The 17561-nt window shown below is 50.1% G+C and overlaps 1 protein-coding gene across 6 annotated transcripts in view; it reads left to right on the forward strand.

Annotated features, from left to right (window-relative positions):
* The window catches only part of KIAA1614 (KIAA1614 ortholog), a 55294-nt gene that overhangs the window by 13046 nt on the left and 24687 nt on the right, over window positions 1-17561 (forward strand). For 5 of the 6 annotated variants that reach the window (XM_049867978.1, XM_049867977.1, XM_049867983.1 and 2 more), the window contains exons 4-6: window positions 2653-2796; window positions 9973-11534; window positions 14373-14511. In XM_049867978.1, coding sequence (XP_049723935.1) covers window positions 2653-2796; window positions 9973-11534; window positions 14373-14511 — 1845 coding nt within the window. The remainder of the gene's footprint in view (window positions 1-2652; window positions 2797-9972; window positions 11535-14372; window positions 14512-17561) is intronic. The other variant, XM_049867979.1, reaches the window with a different exon arrangement.

Raw genomic sequence — 17561 nt, forward strand, 5'->3', positions numbered from 1 at the left:
AATCCTCTCCCCTATCCAACTTCCACAGTTTACAGATGGGGAAACTGAGGCCCAAGGCAGAAAATCACCCAGTTGCCTTATCCCTGACCCTACCCCTGAGCAATGGGCCCCAGATGTGCAGACTTCTAAGAGAGTAGCAAAGGCTGTCTATCCTTAGGTGGAAAATTGCTTTTGCCTGTCCTAATGCTTCCAGAAGTTCCCAGGGGAATTGTCAGAGCTGGGCTCATGGGTTACAGTCCATAGGGGGAAGGGTTGGCTCCAGGGCTATGTGCCCTTGGTAGAGGCCAGGGTCAGATCACTCTGGAGAGCCTCCCTCATGTGGAAGAATGTGAGCCTGCCTGCCTGTGGGGGCTGGGTGCTCCTCGGGTGGCTTCATTAGACCAATACAGGATGGTGTTGGTGGAAGGAAGTGGGCAGTTAGACTGGACAGGCTCAGCATTCCACAACAGTATACCTCCTCGCTCCCTGCCCCTTGGGACAGAGGCCACCTCCCTTCTCCAGGGAAGTCCTCTGCTCTGTTGCCCTGGGCTTCAATCTGTGAAGGTGCCTGACACTCTCCCCCCCTCTTAGTGTGTTACTGCACGGATGCCTCCAAGCCCCATAAAAGCCCTGATTTTCTAATCAGCGGAGAAAGCAGCTTTGTCTGCCAGGAACCGGATCAGGGCAGCTGATGAAAAAATATATATATATATTAACAGCTCCAAGTGCAGAGAGCAGAATGGAAACAGCAAAGTTGGAAAATGGCCTAAAAACCAGGAGGCAAGGCCGACCCTGGCAGCATCTGGCCAGCTGCTTGGGGGCCCTCCTGCCTGCCCACCAGGTCTTGTGACAAATGCCATCTGACAGCCAGGGAGCCACAGCTGTCACCGGAAGGCTCGGAGCAAGCAGGCTGCCAGCCAGAGGCCCGCGGCTGCAGGGGTGGCTCTCCGAGCTGGCACCCTCATTATCTCTGCTGTTGAGCTGGAGCCCCAGCAGCACAGCTGCTCTCAGCAGTGTGCTGGAGGAGCTGCCTGCTTGGGAAGCTGTGCAGAGGGAGGCCTCTGCTACCAAAGGAGGCTTCACAGGGTAGCAGGCCTGGGACTCTCTTCCACATCACAGCGGTAAAGCCCTCCTTGTTCCAAAGCCATGCCTGGGTCCTGCCAGGGTTCAGATGCACAGATGGTATCTTTATTCTAGCAGTTCTTTCTTTTCCTCTGGCTCCAAAGCAGGGTTAGGTGCAAATAATGAGCATAAACAACAACAACAAAAAACCATAGTCTGCCCGGAGTTTGGCCAAGGATGCCCCAAGGAGGCCTTCTCGCTGGAGGCCTCAGAGTTGTGCCATTTTCTGTTCATGTCTGTGTCATCCAGGAAACTATCTGCCCTGTTTCTTTTCTCTGGGTGCATATGGGATGAGTAAGGATGCATGTGGGGCTGGGTGGCTGCAGGTCTGAGAAGTAGGCCTGGCTCAGCCTCTACCCTCCCTAGTTCTCTTTCTGTGGACCCTCCCTGGTGAGGACAGCTCAGCACACATGACAGTGAGGACAGGGGCCATTTGCCTCTGCTGGGGGCAGCCACTGGAGCTACTGAAGTCACATCAAAGAGTGTGTCTGACCCCAGCCACAAACATCCTCAGCCTGCTGTGGGACCCAGGGCAGGAGCAGGAACGATGCCGGAGGCGGTAGGGCTGGCGGTCTTCTGCTCCGAGCTCTCAATTGGTGTTCGACCTTGAGCCTTTGTGTGAATGTTCCTCCTGGCTCCACAGTACCCTCGTCTGTCAAGCAGAGCAGCACCTGCCCTCAGCAGCCTGGCTGGGGAGACAGCGCTCGGTGGAAAAAAAACATCTTGTCAGTGGGAGGCGGTGGGCTGCTGTGATTGCTGTGTCCACGCTGGCTATATTGTCACCTCTGGGAGACAGCTTAGAAAAAGAGCTGCTGTCACTTTCAGCAGGACCAGCCAGGGGAGGCAGCACATCTGGTGGTAGGTGGGGTGGAGGGCTGTTTAGGACCCTTATTATTATGAAAAACAAGCCATTTGCTGACTTTGTCTGGATTCAGCTCAATTTTTCTCAGCCCTGAGCCTGTGAGTCCTGAGCTGATGCCTGGCAGACTTCGATTGGGACTGAGGCAGAAAACACTAGGATTTATAAAAATGTCATTCCCTCAAAGGACCAGACCTGTGATGGGCAGAATCCTGATTCCTGAGTGTGGGGTGGGAGCTCAGGACAGTGCGCACGTGTATTTGAGTGGGTTGCCATGTGGGTGTGGAGAGAGACAGCAGAGAGAGAGGATGGTGCGTGTAAAGACCATCTGTCTGGGCACGGGCCCAGCCCAACACCCAGGTCCTCTCCTCCCTCTTCCTCCCAGATAGCTCCCACTGTGTGCTCAGGGAAGGAGCAATAGAATAATCTAGAGACTCCCCCACCCTTTTCTAGATCCTCCTGGGGTCTCTGTCTCCAGTCCCCGAGCAGATGTCCACCCCTGCCCAGAGCTGCTGGGGCACTTTCCAGGCCCCGGGCCCAGCTGGGCAGCCTGTGGGCGCTGGAGGAGGAAGGCTGCACATGCAGGGCTTTCTCTGGCAGAGCCAGTGCTCAACGCTGGGAAAGCCCGCCTAATCCGTGTTATTTTCTTCTAATCCCTCCTCGCCCGCTCTGGCTTGCGTGCCACCCTGCAGGACCTCTGGTCCCAAGCCGGAGACTGGGCTGAGCCCCAGATGTGAGGAAGCCAAGCACCTGCTGCAGCATGCCCGCATGAAAGCCAGGACCCGGCCCCTCCGGGCCAGCCACGACATCGTGCCCACCATTGCCTCAGGCAGCCGGTGAGTGGGGCCAAGCCAGACGAGCCCGGGAGGACTGTGGCCAGGCAGCGTCAGGGGGAGAAGACGTGGGCTGTAGCCAAAATGCCGCTGTTCACACCTCCCTTTGTGGGATTTCCCCCCATGTCAGTCACCTGCTTTCATTCATTTAGCCAGTCAACACAGTATTACTGAGGGCCTACTGAGTGCCAGGCACTGAGCTGGACATTGAGATACGAAGATGGATGAAACATAATCTGAGCTCCCTGGGGGCTGTAGTAGAAGGAGGCTTGGTGGCACAATGGTTAAGTGTTTGGAGCATGAGGACATGCCAGGGTGCATGGCATGAAGGCTAGGGAGCTTGGCAGTGGCCGCCATGGAGGCCTCCAGGCCCTCCGAGCGATTTAAATGCCTCCTGTAATAGATCAGGAGCCACTGACAGATTTTAAGCAGATGAATAGCATGATCACATTTGCTTTTCAGTAAAGCTGTTCTGGCTGCAGGGATGTGTTGGGCTATGAGGAGGCTGCTGCTGTGGTCCTGGTGAGGCATGATAAGGCCTGAGCCACTCAGGTAGGGACAAGGGGGAGGCTAGTGTGCAGACAAGCGATCCCCAAGAGCTGGAGGCAGCCAGGCTTAATGAGGCGTCAGAGAAGTGGTTAAGACCCTAGAACCGGACCACCCAAGTTTGAATTCTGGCTCTGACACTTAACTAGCTGTATGCCTTTGGCAGAGTCTCTGCACCTCAGTTTCCTCATCTGCAAAATGGGAATTACAGTCATGCCTGTCTTACAGGGTTGTGTTATATGAATACACATAAAGTGTTTAAAGCGGCATCAGGCACGTTGTTGTTAGGTGCTGTCAAGTCCATTTCAACCCATAGAGACCCCACATATTACAGAGTTGATCTGCCCCATAGGGTTTTCTTGGCTGTCATCTTTACAGAAGCAGGTCGCCAGGTCTTTCTCCGACAGAGCTGCTGGGTGGGTTTGAGCTGCCAACCTTTTACTTAGCAGCTGAGTGTTTACCCATTGGTGCCACCAGGGCTCTTTATCTGGCACAGAGTGAGCGCTATATGACTGTTAGCTCTTAGCATTAATACTTAATTTACTGGATGTGGGAAGCATGAGAAGGGGAGGCATCCAGAATGGAGCCCAGGGTTCTGACCTGGTGTCTTGATGTTTGCTGGAGCCTTAGCAGAGGGGCAAAGCCTAGGTGCAGGGTCAGGCTTCGAGAGGACATTTCCACTGTCCCCACAGAGCACCCACTGGAGATGCCCATAAGCAATTGGATACAGGAATGGTAGAGGAAGAGAGAGGTCAGAGCTGCAGATTTGATGATGTGGGAGCCAAAGGTGAGGGTGCTCTCATAAAGGATAAAGAGATGGGAAAAGAACAAGTTCAAGGACATACAGACCAGCACGTCACATATATGACTGCTCCTCTGAGTGACACTTCCTGTTCCCATCTTCATGCGTGTCCTGCGTATGGTATGCCCTATGGAACCACTCACATGTAGAGTTTTCCACCACACTGGAGCTGGCTCGCTGTCACATGCCTCGGCCTGAAACGAGGCTGACGGGCCATGCCAAATCACACCAGACCCCAGCAGGACCATCTCTTCACCTGACAAGGTCTGTGGCTTCACTGGCACAGTAGGCATGTTAGGTTTGCCTGTTTCCATCACCACGTGACAGTAGAGCGAGCGAGGATTCTTTGTAGGACGTGTTCTTTTTTCTTTATTATTGTTGTAAAATATATATATATAACAGAACATTTGCCAGTTCAACATCTGTCAGGCGTACGATTTAGTGATGTGGATTACATTAATCATGTTGTGCAACCACCACGCATAGTCGCTGTCAGATTTCTCGTTGAAGCACATGTTCTCAGTGGTGGATGCTGAGCCTCCTCATTAGAGTCCAAGGACCTTTAAGGAACCACTGAGATAACTCCATCATAGCAGAGACAAAGGTTGCCGCTGGGCAGCATCCCTTAGGAGAGGGGCCCAGGAGACCCTAAATCCTGTCAGAGGGTGCCAAGCAGACTACCCTTACTTTCATTTCTACATATTGTGCCTTGTCTCCCCCTCTGGCTAGAGGACATTCTTGGGAATGGACATGGCTTCTTGGAGGCATCCAAACTATTCTTCCCCACATATGTATATGAGGCCCAGAAGCCTCGGACTTCCAAGGAACTTTCCTGTTCTGTTTTGTGTAGGTACATTGGTCAGCTGGTTAGCCTCAAGGCAAGATTATCTGCAAAAGAGACTTTATTGTGTGAATGTACTCTTGGATCATTTCCTCTTCCCCAAATCACTGGAGCAGCTCACAAGAACCCCAAGCACTGCTTTAAAGTAGGCTCCCTTTTGCCAGGCTTCTGTTGTAGAAATGCTGTAAAAATGCAAGGTGACCCACTTTAGCAGCTGTTGTGTCCAGAAAAGAATTACTATGACTTGGCAGCCCTGGTGAATCCTCAGAGGGCATAGCTGAAAAATCAACGCCAGATGGTTTGCTGCAGATGCTTCTAAAGGACGCGCTCTGTCAAATCACCCTGGAGGGCCATGCTGTGTTAACACGGCCATGCCACATAGGCCCCAGGCCTCAGTCAGATGCAGCAGGCCCCACACCCAGCCCAGATGGATCGCTCCTTCTAAAGAACTGCTTGGTGAAAGATGATGGAAGAGCAGGGGCAGGCAGAGCAATCTCCAGAAGGCCTTCTTTAACCTAGGTCTAGCTGGAGGTAGCTGGGGAAAGCCTTAACAGATAGGGCTTTTCCGGGACATGAGAAGGTCGCTTAGCAGTAGCTGCATTTTCTAGAAGCAAATCGAAGTAGAAATTGAGCAGCACCTGGCAGCACAAGCTCCTGCCATTTCGGGACTAGGCACACCTATGTTGGTGTCAACTTTGTTAGGCCATGTGTGGTTGTCCTCCATTTTGTGATTTTCCTATGTGTTATAAATCATGATCTCTGCCTGTGGTTAAAGAGGATTAGGGTGAAATGTAACACTCTCGCTCAGGTCACATCCCTGATCCAATGTAAAGGGAGTTTTCCTGGGGTGTGGTCTGCACCACCTTTTATCCTGCAAGAGATAAAAGGAAAGGGAAGCAAGCAAAGAGTTAGGGACTTCCTACCACCAAAAAAGAAGCACCAGGAGCAGAGTGCGTCCTTTGGACCCAGGGTTCCTGCATGGAGAAGCTCCTAGTCCAGGGGAAGACTGACAAGAAAGACCTGCCTCCACAGCCAGCAGAGAGAGAAAGCATTCCACTAGAGCTGATGCCCTGAATTTGGACTTACAGCTACTTTACTGTGAAGAAATAAATTTCTCTTCGTTAAGGCCATCCACTTGTAGTATTTCTGTTATAGCAGCACTAGATGACTAAGACAGAATTTGGTACCAAGAGAGTGGGGTGCTGCTGTAAAAGATACCTAAAATGTGGAAGCAGTTTTGAAACTGTGAATGGATAGAGGAGTGGCAGTGAATGAGGACCAGCAGCAGCAGAGAAGCGTCAGCTGCAGAGAAGTGGCAGCAGCAGAGAACCAGCAGCAGCAGAACCAGGAGGCCAGCACCAGATAGCGCTGGAGCCGACCCGCAGAGTGAGAGAGCTGAGTCCCTGTGCACAGGAGGCTTCCTGGCAGAGTGGGGTGCCTCCAGACACTTATCGGCGGAGCTACAGAGCTTTGGAACACTTGCCCCAGCAGGGCAGATGCAGGCATGAGGCCCGAATTGCCGAGGGGCCAAGAAACCAAGAAGCGGAAGCTGAAGAGACAAGGAACACAAGAAGTGGAGCTGCCTCAGTCTCAAAAAGTGCAGCCACAACCTCTTGGTTTTCAAAGGGTGGAGCCATGACCTCTGGTGTTTCTAAGGGTGGAGTCACCACTCAGATGGACGAGGAGAATGCAGCAGCCTAAAGCTGAGGCAGCAAGAGTTCCGTCCCCGTGGGCATGGAGGGCGGAGCTGAAGTCCAGCTGAGGGGCCTCCACTCAGTCTGGAGAGTGTGGCCAATACCCCGAGTCTGGAGGGGAGGGCCATTGTATAAATTGTCCTGGAGAACAGATTATTTTCAAAGCCTTGAGGGCTAATGTAATGTGTTCTGCTGACTTGCTTGGTGCCTGTTATTCCTTCTTTTCTTCCAGTTTCTTCCATTTGTAATGAGATGTCTAGCTTGTGCCTGTTCTGCCATTGTACCTTTGGAAAGCAGATAACTTGTATTTTAGATTTCACAGAGGAAGAGGAGTTTTGGGATTTTGGACTTGATTTAAGACTTTACTATGATATGATGGGGCGAATGTGTCATACATGTAGCAAGACATGAATTTTTTGAGGGCCAAAGGATGGAGTGTAACGGATTGAATTGTGTCCCCCCAAAATATGTGTCAACTTGGTAGGCCATGTGTGGTTGTCCTCCATTTTGTGATTTTCCTATGTGTTATAAATCATGATCTCTGCCTGTGGTTAAAGAGGAAGAGAAAGGCTTCCCCTAGAGCTGAAGCCCTGAATTTGGACTTTTAGCCTACTTTACTGTGAAGAAATAAATTTTTCTTAGTTAAAGCCATCTATTTGTAGAACTTCTGTTAATGCAGCACTAGATGACTAAGACAGTGTTCCTAGTCCCAAGAGGGCAGAGCACAGCTACAAGATGGAGGGGTAACATCTGCAAGAGTGATACCTAAGTGCTATTGTCCTGTGAAAGATAATGGGTATGTTAAGACTCTGTAGAGCTTGCATATCTCGCATGGATTATGTGGTTAGGACTGCATTCTTGTAGAAAGTGGGATTCTAGAAAGAGGGCTCCTTATGAAGGCCATACAATTCCAGGACTACTGCAGAGGTTCTGAGCTCAGACTAAAATGCTTTCCAAGAGGAATGATTGCTAAGGTGTCTGCTGTGGCCCCATCTTGATGAGCTTGGCAGGAATGGGGTCTGCTTGCTGCTCAAGTGCCTATTCACTCTGCACTTGTTGCCAAAGTCCTCACCCTCTCTTTAGGCATTGTTACCAGCACGGCTGGTGGGCGCCTCTGGGTTTGAATAATTGGGTTGAAGACACCTTATATGATTAAGCTCTCCTTCATTTCACCTTTTAAAACAAAAATTGTATTTCAATCTTTTAAGTGAATTTTAGGGATGCTTCAGTTCACCATGTTGTATGTAAAAGTTCTGGTCAGTAAGGTAGCTAATGGGACCTGGACCCCCTTATTAGGTTAAGAACGTCCTGCCCTTAAAGCTGGGCTGTTTTCTTTTTTTCTCCAGAACATGCCAACCCACATCCTGTGAGCAGAGCAGGGTATCACCCTCTGGGGCCTGCATAGGGATTGTTGTGTCTAAGGGGATGTACCTAAACTCCAAGTGGCATTTTCTGGGCAGGGTTGGCCTGGTTAGCGTGGGTGTCTTGCCTGGGAGGTGAGGGCAGAGCTTCTGCTCATTGGAGTCCTGTTTCTGTGGAGTGAGGTGACGCTGTGTCTCTGGCTAGACTTTCCTTTCCTTGGGCTATCGGAGGGGCCAGAGTGCTTCTGGAAGGCTGATCCATGGACTCCACATACACAGTGATCCTATAGCATACTGATGGTCCCACAAAACCTTCCTCAGGCCCTGTAGGGCTAAAACAGATACAAGTGCAGGTGGGAGCCCAGAACCCTCATGTGGTTTCTCAGGGTCAGAGTGTTGAACTCCAGTGCTTCCCAACAGAAACCAGCCAAGGATAACTGTCACCACCACAGTTAGAGAGAATCCCCCTCCCCCGACCGTGTGGACGCAAACAGTGAGACCCTGCACCATCTTCACCACCTTGCTGATCCCACTACCGTTCACGCCTCTCAACTACAAACCCCCCTCTGAATGCAGGGCCACATTGCGGCTTCCATGGGCCCTAGGTACTCTAGCCTTCATGGGTCCCTTTCTCCATAAAAAATTAAAAATTACATTTCTATGACTATGTTGGTTTAAAGATGAATATATATTATAATGTATACAATATTATATATAATATATATTATAATTATATGTTATTTTAATATATATTTATTATATAGTTAATATATATTATATATTAAGATATTTTACTTGACTTAAAGTTTATTTTCTTCTGATTAAAAAAAAAATTTAAATCTTTTCATGGATTCCTGTAAGTACTGGGGCTTTGCAGGTAGCTACTGCAATGGATATGCAGGTCTGCCTGAATGTGAGTTGCAGAAAACAGGATGACTGACACTAAACTCTTCAGTATTCCTCAAGGCAGCCCTTTTAAGCACAAGATAAGCCCAAGTCCCAAAGCAGATGAATTCACTGGTTTACCAGTAGTCCTTTTTTTAAAAAAATTCCTCCTGGAGCAGTGTTTATTGGGGAAAACCACTGGAGTCCTGACTAGGTGCAGGTATGCAGGTCCCCACTGCCCGTTGCGTTCCAGGGCAGCGTAAACATCTCATAAACATCCAGTGTCACACTCCAGCAGAGCCCTCAGTGCTTGAATGGATGCACTTGGTTGTTGCTGAGAATATACACAGCAAAACACACACCAATTCGACTGTTTCTACATGCACAGTTCAGTGACAGTGATCACATTCTTTGAGTTGTGCAACCATTCTCACCCTCCTTTTCTAAGTTGTTCTTCCCCCCTTAACATAAACTCACTGCCCCCTTAAGGTTCCTATCTGATCTTTCAAGTGGCTGTTGTCACTTCGATCCCATACAGATAGTTCTTAAAAGAGCGTAATTCTCAAGGCAGACAGAACCCTGGTAGGACAGTGGTTAAGAGCTCAGCTACTAACTAAAAGACTGGCAGTTCCATCCACCAGCTGCTCCTTGGAAACCCTATGGGGCAGTTCGCTGCGGGAGTTCTCCTTTGTCTGTGGGGTCACTGTGAGTCACAACCGACCTGAGGTTTTTTTTAATAACGAACCAGGGCACTTTTAAGCTGCATGATATAGAAGCCCTCACAGGAGGGGTAGGAGATAAGGCAGGGCGACACGGCAGGACCTTTGTAGGGAAGGCAGTGTTGATTTTGGCTAGTGCTGCACCTTAAGACCATGATGGGCTTGTGAACGACTCTGTTTTGCTGCCTGACTCCCAGGAACCCGAACTGGGGTATCTTTGTGGGTTGTAGTGACTAAAGAGCACTGGGAGACCACACCCCAGGGTAAAGGGGTGCGGCTGGTGTGGGGGTCTCCTATCTTCTGCCTGTGATCTCTCTTCTGTCTTCATCAGAGACCACCGGAGAAGCCCAGCCTTGGACCCGAGGGTGACCTTTCCCTCCCGAGACAGCCCCCAGAACGGGAACCTGAGTGACTCCTCCAGCGGGGAGTCTAGCAGTGGGCTGTGGCCGAAGCAGAGTGCCTCCCCATCGTCCCACGTTCGCTTTGAGGATGAGTCTGCCGGCGACGTCGAGTCCCGGTACCTGGAACGACAGCAGCAGCGCCAGCGCCAGGTGCTGAACTCGGTGTTGCAGGCAGTGGACCAGGGCCCTCTGCGCTCCAAGCCAGACCTCACCAACTACGTCAACGGGGGCGAAAGGCGCAGGGACGCAGGGGAAGGGGCACTCCATAGGCTTGCAGGCAGGCTGCACCGCTGGGGCTTGCCGCCGCCGCCCCTGCCTCCTCCGAACAGCGAGAGGAAATGCCGAGCCTGTGGCAACTGTATCGAACAGCAACGCCCTATGGAGGGGAGGGCGCCCCCAAACCCAAGGATCCTCCAGGAAATTGAAGCTGCCTGTGGGGTGGAAGGGGTGCTGGCGGAGTCCCATAGCTCTAGGGGCCTGAGCTCCCCAGTCAGGTTCCTCTTTGCTGAGCCGGGGCTCCACGCGGAATGGATCCGGGAAACGCACATCGGAGACACTGTGCGCCCGGAGGAGGTGGACTCAGCCCTGGACAGCACTGACACCTCCCACAGCTGCAGGACCGTCGGTGAAGAGCTTGGGATCTCTCAGCCCAGCAGGACGCGAGGCCGAACGCGGGCCTCCAGGCCTAGAGAGGGCCACAGGTTGTCCAGGAAGATGGAACTGCCCAGGGGCCCTGAGGCCCAGCATCGCCTGCCTGATGTTGACCATGTGGAGGTTGGAGATGAGGGGAAAGAAGGCAGAGGACACACGCCGGCAGGAACTCTGTGTTCCAGAGAAGATGCTGTCCCTAAGCCTCCTGCCCTGGAATCTAAGAGGGCTTCCCTAGGGCCCCAGTGGCAACATGGACCTGGGCTGGGAAATCCCGGGGCTCACCTGGCAGACTCCCCACCTCCATGCAGGACAGCCTATGCCACCACCTCATCCATGAATTTTCAGCTGTCAGGGCCAGGCAGACAAGCCCAGGTTATAGAAAGCCATGAGTCTCTGGAAACTGCCTCCAGTTTCTCTCTGGAACAGAGCCATGCAGAGCCCTCTGCCCCCCACCAAGCGCAGCAGCCAGTGGCTTCCCTCTCCTCAGAAGGCCGGGTGCCAACCCCTCCCTCTTCAAGAAAAACAGCCTCCTCACCTATGCCTCACAGGAAGGCAGCCCTGGCTGGGTCTTGCAGGGCGGGTGACCTCCGAGACCCAGGGGACACTTCCCTGCCTTCTTCAAGAAGTGTGGTTCCCAGGACCTGTGAGCGCATGCCCCCACAGATCCAGTCCCGCAGCCCCCAAGTAAGGCGCCCACTGCTGGCACTGTCCACCAACAACTGCAACAACGGCGAGCCTCCGGGGCTGCAGGAGCCCTGGGGAGAAGCCACTCCTGAGGGCAGGGTGGAGAGGGGCCCCTGCAGCCAGGAGGCAGAGCCACCGCCGGAGAACAGTAGAGAAGGTAAGGGGGTGCCATTGGTTCGTGCCCAGGTGGAGTAGATGGCCCAGGTGGAGCAGATGGCCCAGGCTGGTCTGTGGTACACCAGGGTTTCAGAGTCTTCACCTCCTTCCTTTTTTATTTCTGATGGATATATACACAGCAAAACCTGCTTCCATTCCAGTTTCTAGACATAATGATCAGTGACATTGGTCACTTCCTTTCCTTTTAATAGTCAAATAGTATAGGCTACACACCACTCCAACAGCCTCTTGGAGCTTCTCAGAGCAGCATATGGCATGGGGGGAGCTGGTGGGGCCTGTGGGCTGGATGCAGAATTCAACATCAGCCTGGTGGCAGAACCTTGGGGAGGTGGTGATGGTGTCCTCTTAACCCATAACTTGAGGCCATCGAGTCGATTCCGACTCATAGCGACCCTACAGGACAGAGTAGAACTGCCCCATAGGGTTTCCAAGGAGTGGCTGGTGGATTCGAACTGCCAACCTTTTGGTTAGCAGCCAAATGGTTAACCACTGTGCCACCAGGGCTCCGTACTGCTTACCAGATCATCTGTAGTGAATAATTTCACATTCTTTCACCACATCAAAGATTCTGCTTCTAGGCATGGCTGGCATCTCTCTCTCTCCGAACCCCAATCGCCTTCCTACAGAATCAAAGCCTCTTTTCAAATTTACAATCCCTGAGAGGGATGGATGGCCCAGTAACAAGGTAAGCACAGGCTTACTTGTTCTTACTTCCTAATTTTTAAGTGAACAATTTCACATGGTTTTTTTTTTTTTTTTTTTACAACATCAGAGAAGTAAGCACAAGTAAGCCTGTGCTTACCTTGCTTATTGAGTAATCCCCCCATGCCTGTTAATGCTGGGAACCCTGAGGCGTGCGAAGAAGCTCTGAGCTTCATGGCTGCTGGAGGTCTGGGCTTTTAGGAAATTTTACTCTCAGCAGAGCAGTAAGGGGCAGCAGCTTTAGGATTTGTTACCTGCTTTAGAGCAGTAAATGGCCACTAACCACATGGGCAGGCCCTTCCAACATCTTCATTTCATTCAACATTGATTGAGCACCTATTACATGCCAGGTGCTGTTCTAGGCACTGTGGGGAATGCATGGGTGAATTAATCAGCAAGGGTTCTTGCCCTTGAGACCTCCTGTGACCAGGCAGATACTCTATCCGGAGGGCATAGTGGCCAGCGGTCAGAGCTTCTACAAGGTGTGCTGGGCTTGCCCTCTGGTGCCTGAGTCCTCCCCCAGCCCAGACCCCATAGGTCTCTGCAGGCCAGGCTGCTGAAGGGTGTAGGGTAGCACCTCTTTGCCCTTGGAAAGAGTCCTCAGATTGTGGACAAATCCTGGGCATCAGCAGCCTTAGGGTACCCAATGCTGTGATCTGAGGTGACCAACTTAGCCCCTCACTTTTAGGTTAATATAACCAGATGACAGGCCTGCCCAACACACTTGCCGTAATGCATCTGCAGCTCTGGCAACCCTGGGGCTGGGCTGGATTGAGGGGGATTGAGGGCTTGGAAACAGCAGAGGAACAGGAGCAGAGAGATGATGGCCATAATGATTTATGAAGATGCAGATGCCACCCCTGGCTTTGCTGGCCGCCCACTGCACCCCACACAGAGACACACTTTCCTTTCCCTCTCCCTCCTTTACTCACACTCACTGTGAAAAAACACCTCACCCTGAGGGCCCTCCCACTACATGCCAAGTTGTGGTTTCCGTCTGGGGGTGGGCTCTCGGCTGGCTGCTGGCTTGCCCTTAACCACTTCCTGCAGCTCGCCTACTCTGAGATGGGATGACCTTTCTGGGCAGGCCAGACCTTCACCTCCTCCAGGCCTGGAGTCTGCTCTATAAAAAAATTTTTTTTTTTTTTAGGTGTTGATTAAGGAGGTAGGTGGCCACTCTCTTCCCTGGCTTAGGGCAAGGCTTCTCCTCTCATTAGCTGTGAGATCTGGGGAGGCCACTTAATAACAATAGAACTTATTTCATAGGAATAAATGGAATAATCTCTGTATCACCAGCACGTAATAGATGCTACAGAACAGTGGCTATTTTTAAAGCAGTTAGAAATTCCAACCAACAAGGTTGTGTTTTTGTTCTAAGAATATAGACTTTTGCTCTCAACTAGAGAGACCTTGAAGCTCTGGTGACACGGTGGTTAAGAGTTCAGTTGCTAACCAAAAGGTCGGCAGTTCCAATCCACCAGCCACTCATTTGAAACCCAAGGGGGCAGTTCTACGGTGTCCTATAGGGTCGCTATGAGTCAGGATCAGCTTGATAGCAATGGGTTTGGTTTAGTTTTTTGTAGGGAGCCCTTGTGGCCCAACAGACAGGTTGGTGGTTTGAACCCACCCAGTGGCTCCAAGGGAGAAAGACCTGACAATCTGCTTCTGTAAAGATTATGGCCTAGAAAACCCTATGGGACAGTTCAACTCTGTCACATGAGGTCTCAATGAGTCGAAATGGACTCCACAGCACCCAACGATAACAATATGTCCCTTGATAGAGAAGGGATGTGACTTATGACATTCATTCCACATTCATTTACTAATCATCTACCATGTACCAGGCTCTGTGCTGGGCGATGGGTTTACCATGTAGAGGGCTCCTAACACCTGACACTAAGGGAGGGGCCCTGTTCACCTTAGAGGTCTTCATTCCTGCCTCCACCCCTTGCTTCCTGGTGGATGTCTCACCACAGCTCTCACTGCTTTTGGGGGCTCCGGCCTCTCTCCCACTTCCTCTTGATCTCCTGCCTCGGTTCTTGGGAATGCCTCTCCCCCAACCATGCCTGTGGGCCTGGGTCAGGTCAATACAGGAGCAATACTGTGGTTGTTGCAGGAGGACTTCAGGGCTTTCCTGGCCCAGCAGCCATTGGCACCATCAGCTCCACAGGTACCACCCTCTCCCTGGCCTTGGAGGAGCCAGACGAAGGCCCGCAGAGGACAGAGCCAAGGTCTGGAGGGCGTGTGCCGTCAGGGTGAGTGACAGGAGTCAGAGTGCTGGTCGGGGAGTGGGGAAAAGGGGCACTGGGTGGGGAAAGATGCCCCCTAGGGGAGTCTTATGACTGGCCCCATTACCCCCAAATCTTTGGAGGGTTCCTAGACTTATGTCTGAGACTGGCACCCTAATACTGCTTTCCCAATCATTTTTAGTCTAATGTACTTGATTATTCATTCACTGAGCATTCATTGAACAGCCTCCAGCTCTAGGCACTGTACTGTGCCATGGGGGACAGCTGACCAGCAGTTCTAGGCCCTAAGTGCCCTCAAAGTGGGGTTGCCTGCCTGAGAGGGCTAGCTCCTGACTCTAGGCTTTCCTCCCAGCATTCACATTTCCACTGTCTCCTTCAGCTTTGAGGGTCTGAGTCCTTGCCCTGGAACCCCTTTGGCTTGACCTCAAAGCTTTAGTGAGCCCAGTGCTCTGGGCAGGGCCTTCTCCTCTCCATCTACACACCATCCCTGGTGACCCCACAGAGCCCTGGGCTTCACATGCCACTGAGAGCCATGTCTCCCAGGGCTCCAGATTCACCCTGAGATTCCTTGACATCTCCACTAGGATGTCCAATTGTTATTAGGTGCTTTGTTGTTTGGTACTGTCAAGTTGATTTTCAACTCATAGCAACCCCATGTGGCAGGATAGAACTGCCCCCAAAGTGTTCCTAGGCTGTGATCTTTATGGGCCACACATGTCTGTCAGTTTGCACTGTGGTGGCTTGCATATTGCTGTGATGCTAAAAGCTATGCCACTGGTATTTCAAATACCAGCAGAGTTAACCTTGGTGGGCAAGTTTCAGCTGAGCTTCCAGACTAAGAAAGACTTGAAAGAAGGACCTGGCAGTCTACTTCTGAAAAAATTAGCCAGTGAAAACCTTATGAATAGCAGTGGAACATTGTCTGATATAGTGCGGGAAGAGGAGCCCCTCAGGTTGGAAGATACTCAAAATATGACTGGGGAAGAGCTATCACCTCAAAGTAGAGTTGACCTTAATGAGGTGGATGGAGTCAAGCTTTCAGGACCTTCATTTGCTGATGTGGCATGACTCCAAATGAGAAGAAACAGCTGCAAACATCCATTAATAATTGGAACATGGAATGTACGAAGTATGAGCCTAGGAAAATTGGAATTCATCAGGAATTAAATGAACACATAAACACTGATGTCCTAGGCATTAAAAAAAAAACAACCCATTGCTGTCCAGTTGATTCTGACTCACAGTGGCCCTATAGGACAGAGCAGAACTGCCCCATAGAGTTTCCAAGGAGTGGCTGGTGGATTCAAACTGCTGACCTTTTTGGTTAGCAGCAGAGCTCTTAACCACTGCACTACCAGGGCTCCATCCTAGGTATTAGTGAGCTGCAATGAACTGGTATTGGCCATTTTGAATGGGACAATCATATGGTATACTATGCCAGGAATGACAAATTGAAGAAGGAAATGGCATTGCATTCATCATCAAAAAGAACATTTCAAGATCTGTCCTGAAGTACAGCACTGTCAGTGATAGGATAATACCCATATGCCTGCAAGGAAGACCAGTTAATTCGACTATTATTCAAATTTACACACCAACCACTAATGCCAAAGATGAGGAAACTGAAGATTTTTATCAGCTTCTGCATCTGAAATTGATCAAACATGCAATTGAGATGTATTGATAATTACTGGTGATTGGAATGTTGTAGTTGAAGGAACAGTAATTGGAAAATGTGGCCTTAGTGATAGAAACAATGTTGAAGATCACATGATAGAGTTTTGCAAGACCAATAACTTCTTCATTGTAAATGCCTTGTCACCAACATAAATGGCAACTATACACATGAACCTCACCAGGTGGAATACACAGGAATTAAATTGACTACATCTCTGGAAAGAGATGATGGAAAAGCTCAATATCATCAGTCAGAACAAGGCCAAGGATCAATTTCAGAACAGACCATCAATTGCTCATATGCAAGTTCAAGTCGAAGCTGAAGATTATTAGAACAAGTCCACGATAAGCCAAAGTATGACCTTGAGTGTATTCCTCCTGAATTGAGAGACCACCTCAAGAATAGATTTGATGCATTGAACATTAATGACTGAAGACCAGACGAGTTGTGGAATGACATCAGGGACATCATACATAAGAAAGCAAGAGGTCATTAAAAGACAGGAAAGAAAGAAGAGACTGGAATGGAGGTCAGAAGAGACTCTGAAATGTACTCTTGAGCATCAAGTAGCTAACGGGAAAGGAAGAAATGATGAAATAAAAGAACTGAACAGAAGATTTCAAAGGGTGGCTCGAGAAGACAAAGTAAAGTATTATAATGAAAAGTGCAAAGACCTAGAGTTAGAAAACCAAAAAGGAAGAAATGCTCGGCTGAAAGAGCTGAATAAAAAATTCAAGCCCCAAGTTGCAATATTGAAGGATTCTACGGGCAAAATATTGAACAATGCAGGAAGTATCAAAAGTAGATGGAAAGAATACACAGAGTCAATGAACCAAAAAAGCTGGTCAACATACAGTCATTTCAGGAGGTAGCATATCATCAAGAACCGCTGGTACTGAAGGTACTGAAGGAAGAAGTCCAAGCTGCACTGAAGGTACTGGCAATCAACAAGGCTCCAGGAATTGATGGAACACCAACTGAGATGTTCAACAAAGGAATGCAGCATTGGAAGTGCTCACTCATTTTTTGAAAGACAGCTACCTGGCCAGAAATTTCTATGTCAAGGAATTTGGAAGACAGCTACCTGGCCAGCAAGAGATCATATTTGTGCCCAGTCCAAAGTAAGGTGATCCAATTGAATGCAGAAATTATTGAACAATATCACTAATATCACATACAAGTAAAATCTTGCCGAAGATCATTCAAAAGTGGTTACAGCAGTACATTAACAGGGAACTGCCAGAAATTCAAGCAGATCCAGAAGAGGATGTGGAACAAGGGATAACATTACTGATATCAGGTGGATCTTGGCTGAAAGCAGAGAATACCAGAAAGATGTTTACCTGTGTTTTATTGACTATGCAAAGACATTTGACTA

Source organism: Elephas maximus, chromosome 24 (assembly GCF_024166365.1).
Source record: "Elephas maximus indicus isolate mEleMax1 chromosome 24, mEleMax1 primary haplotype, whole genome shotgun sequence".
Classification (NCBI taxonomy): Eukaryota; Metazoa; Chordata; class Mammalia; order Proboscidea; family Elephantidae; genus Elephas; species Elephas maximus.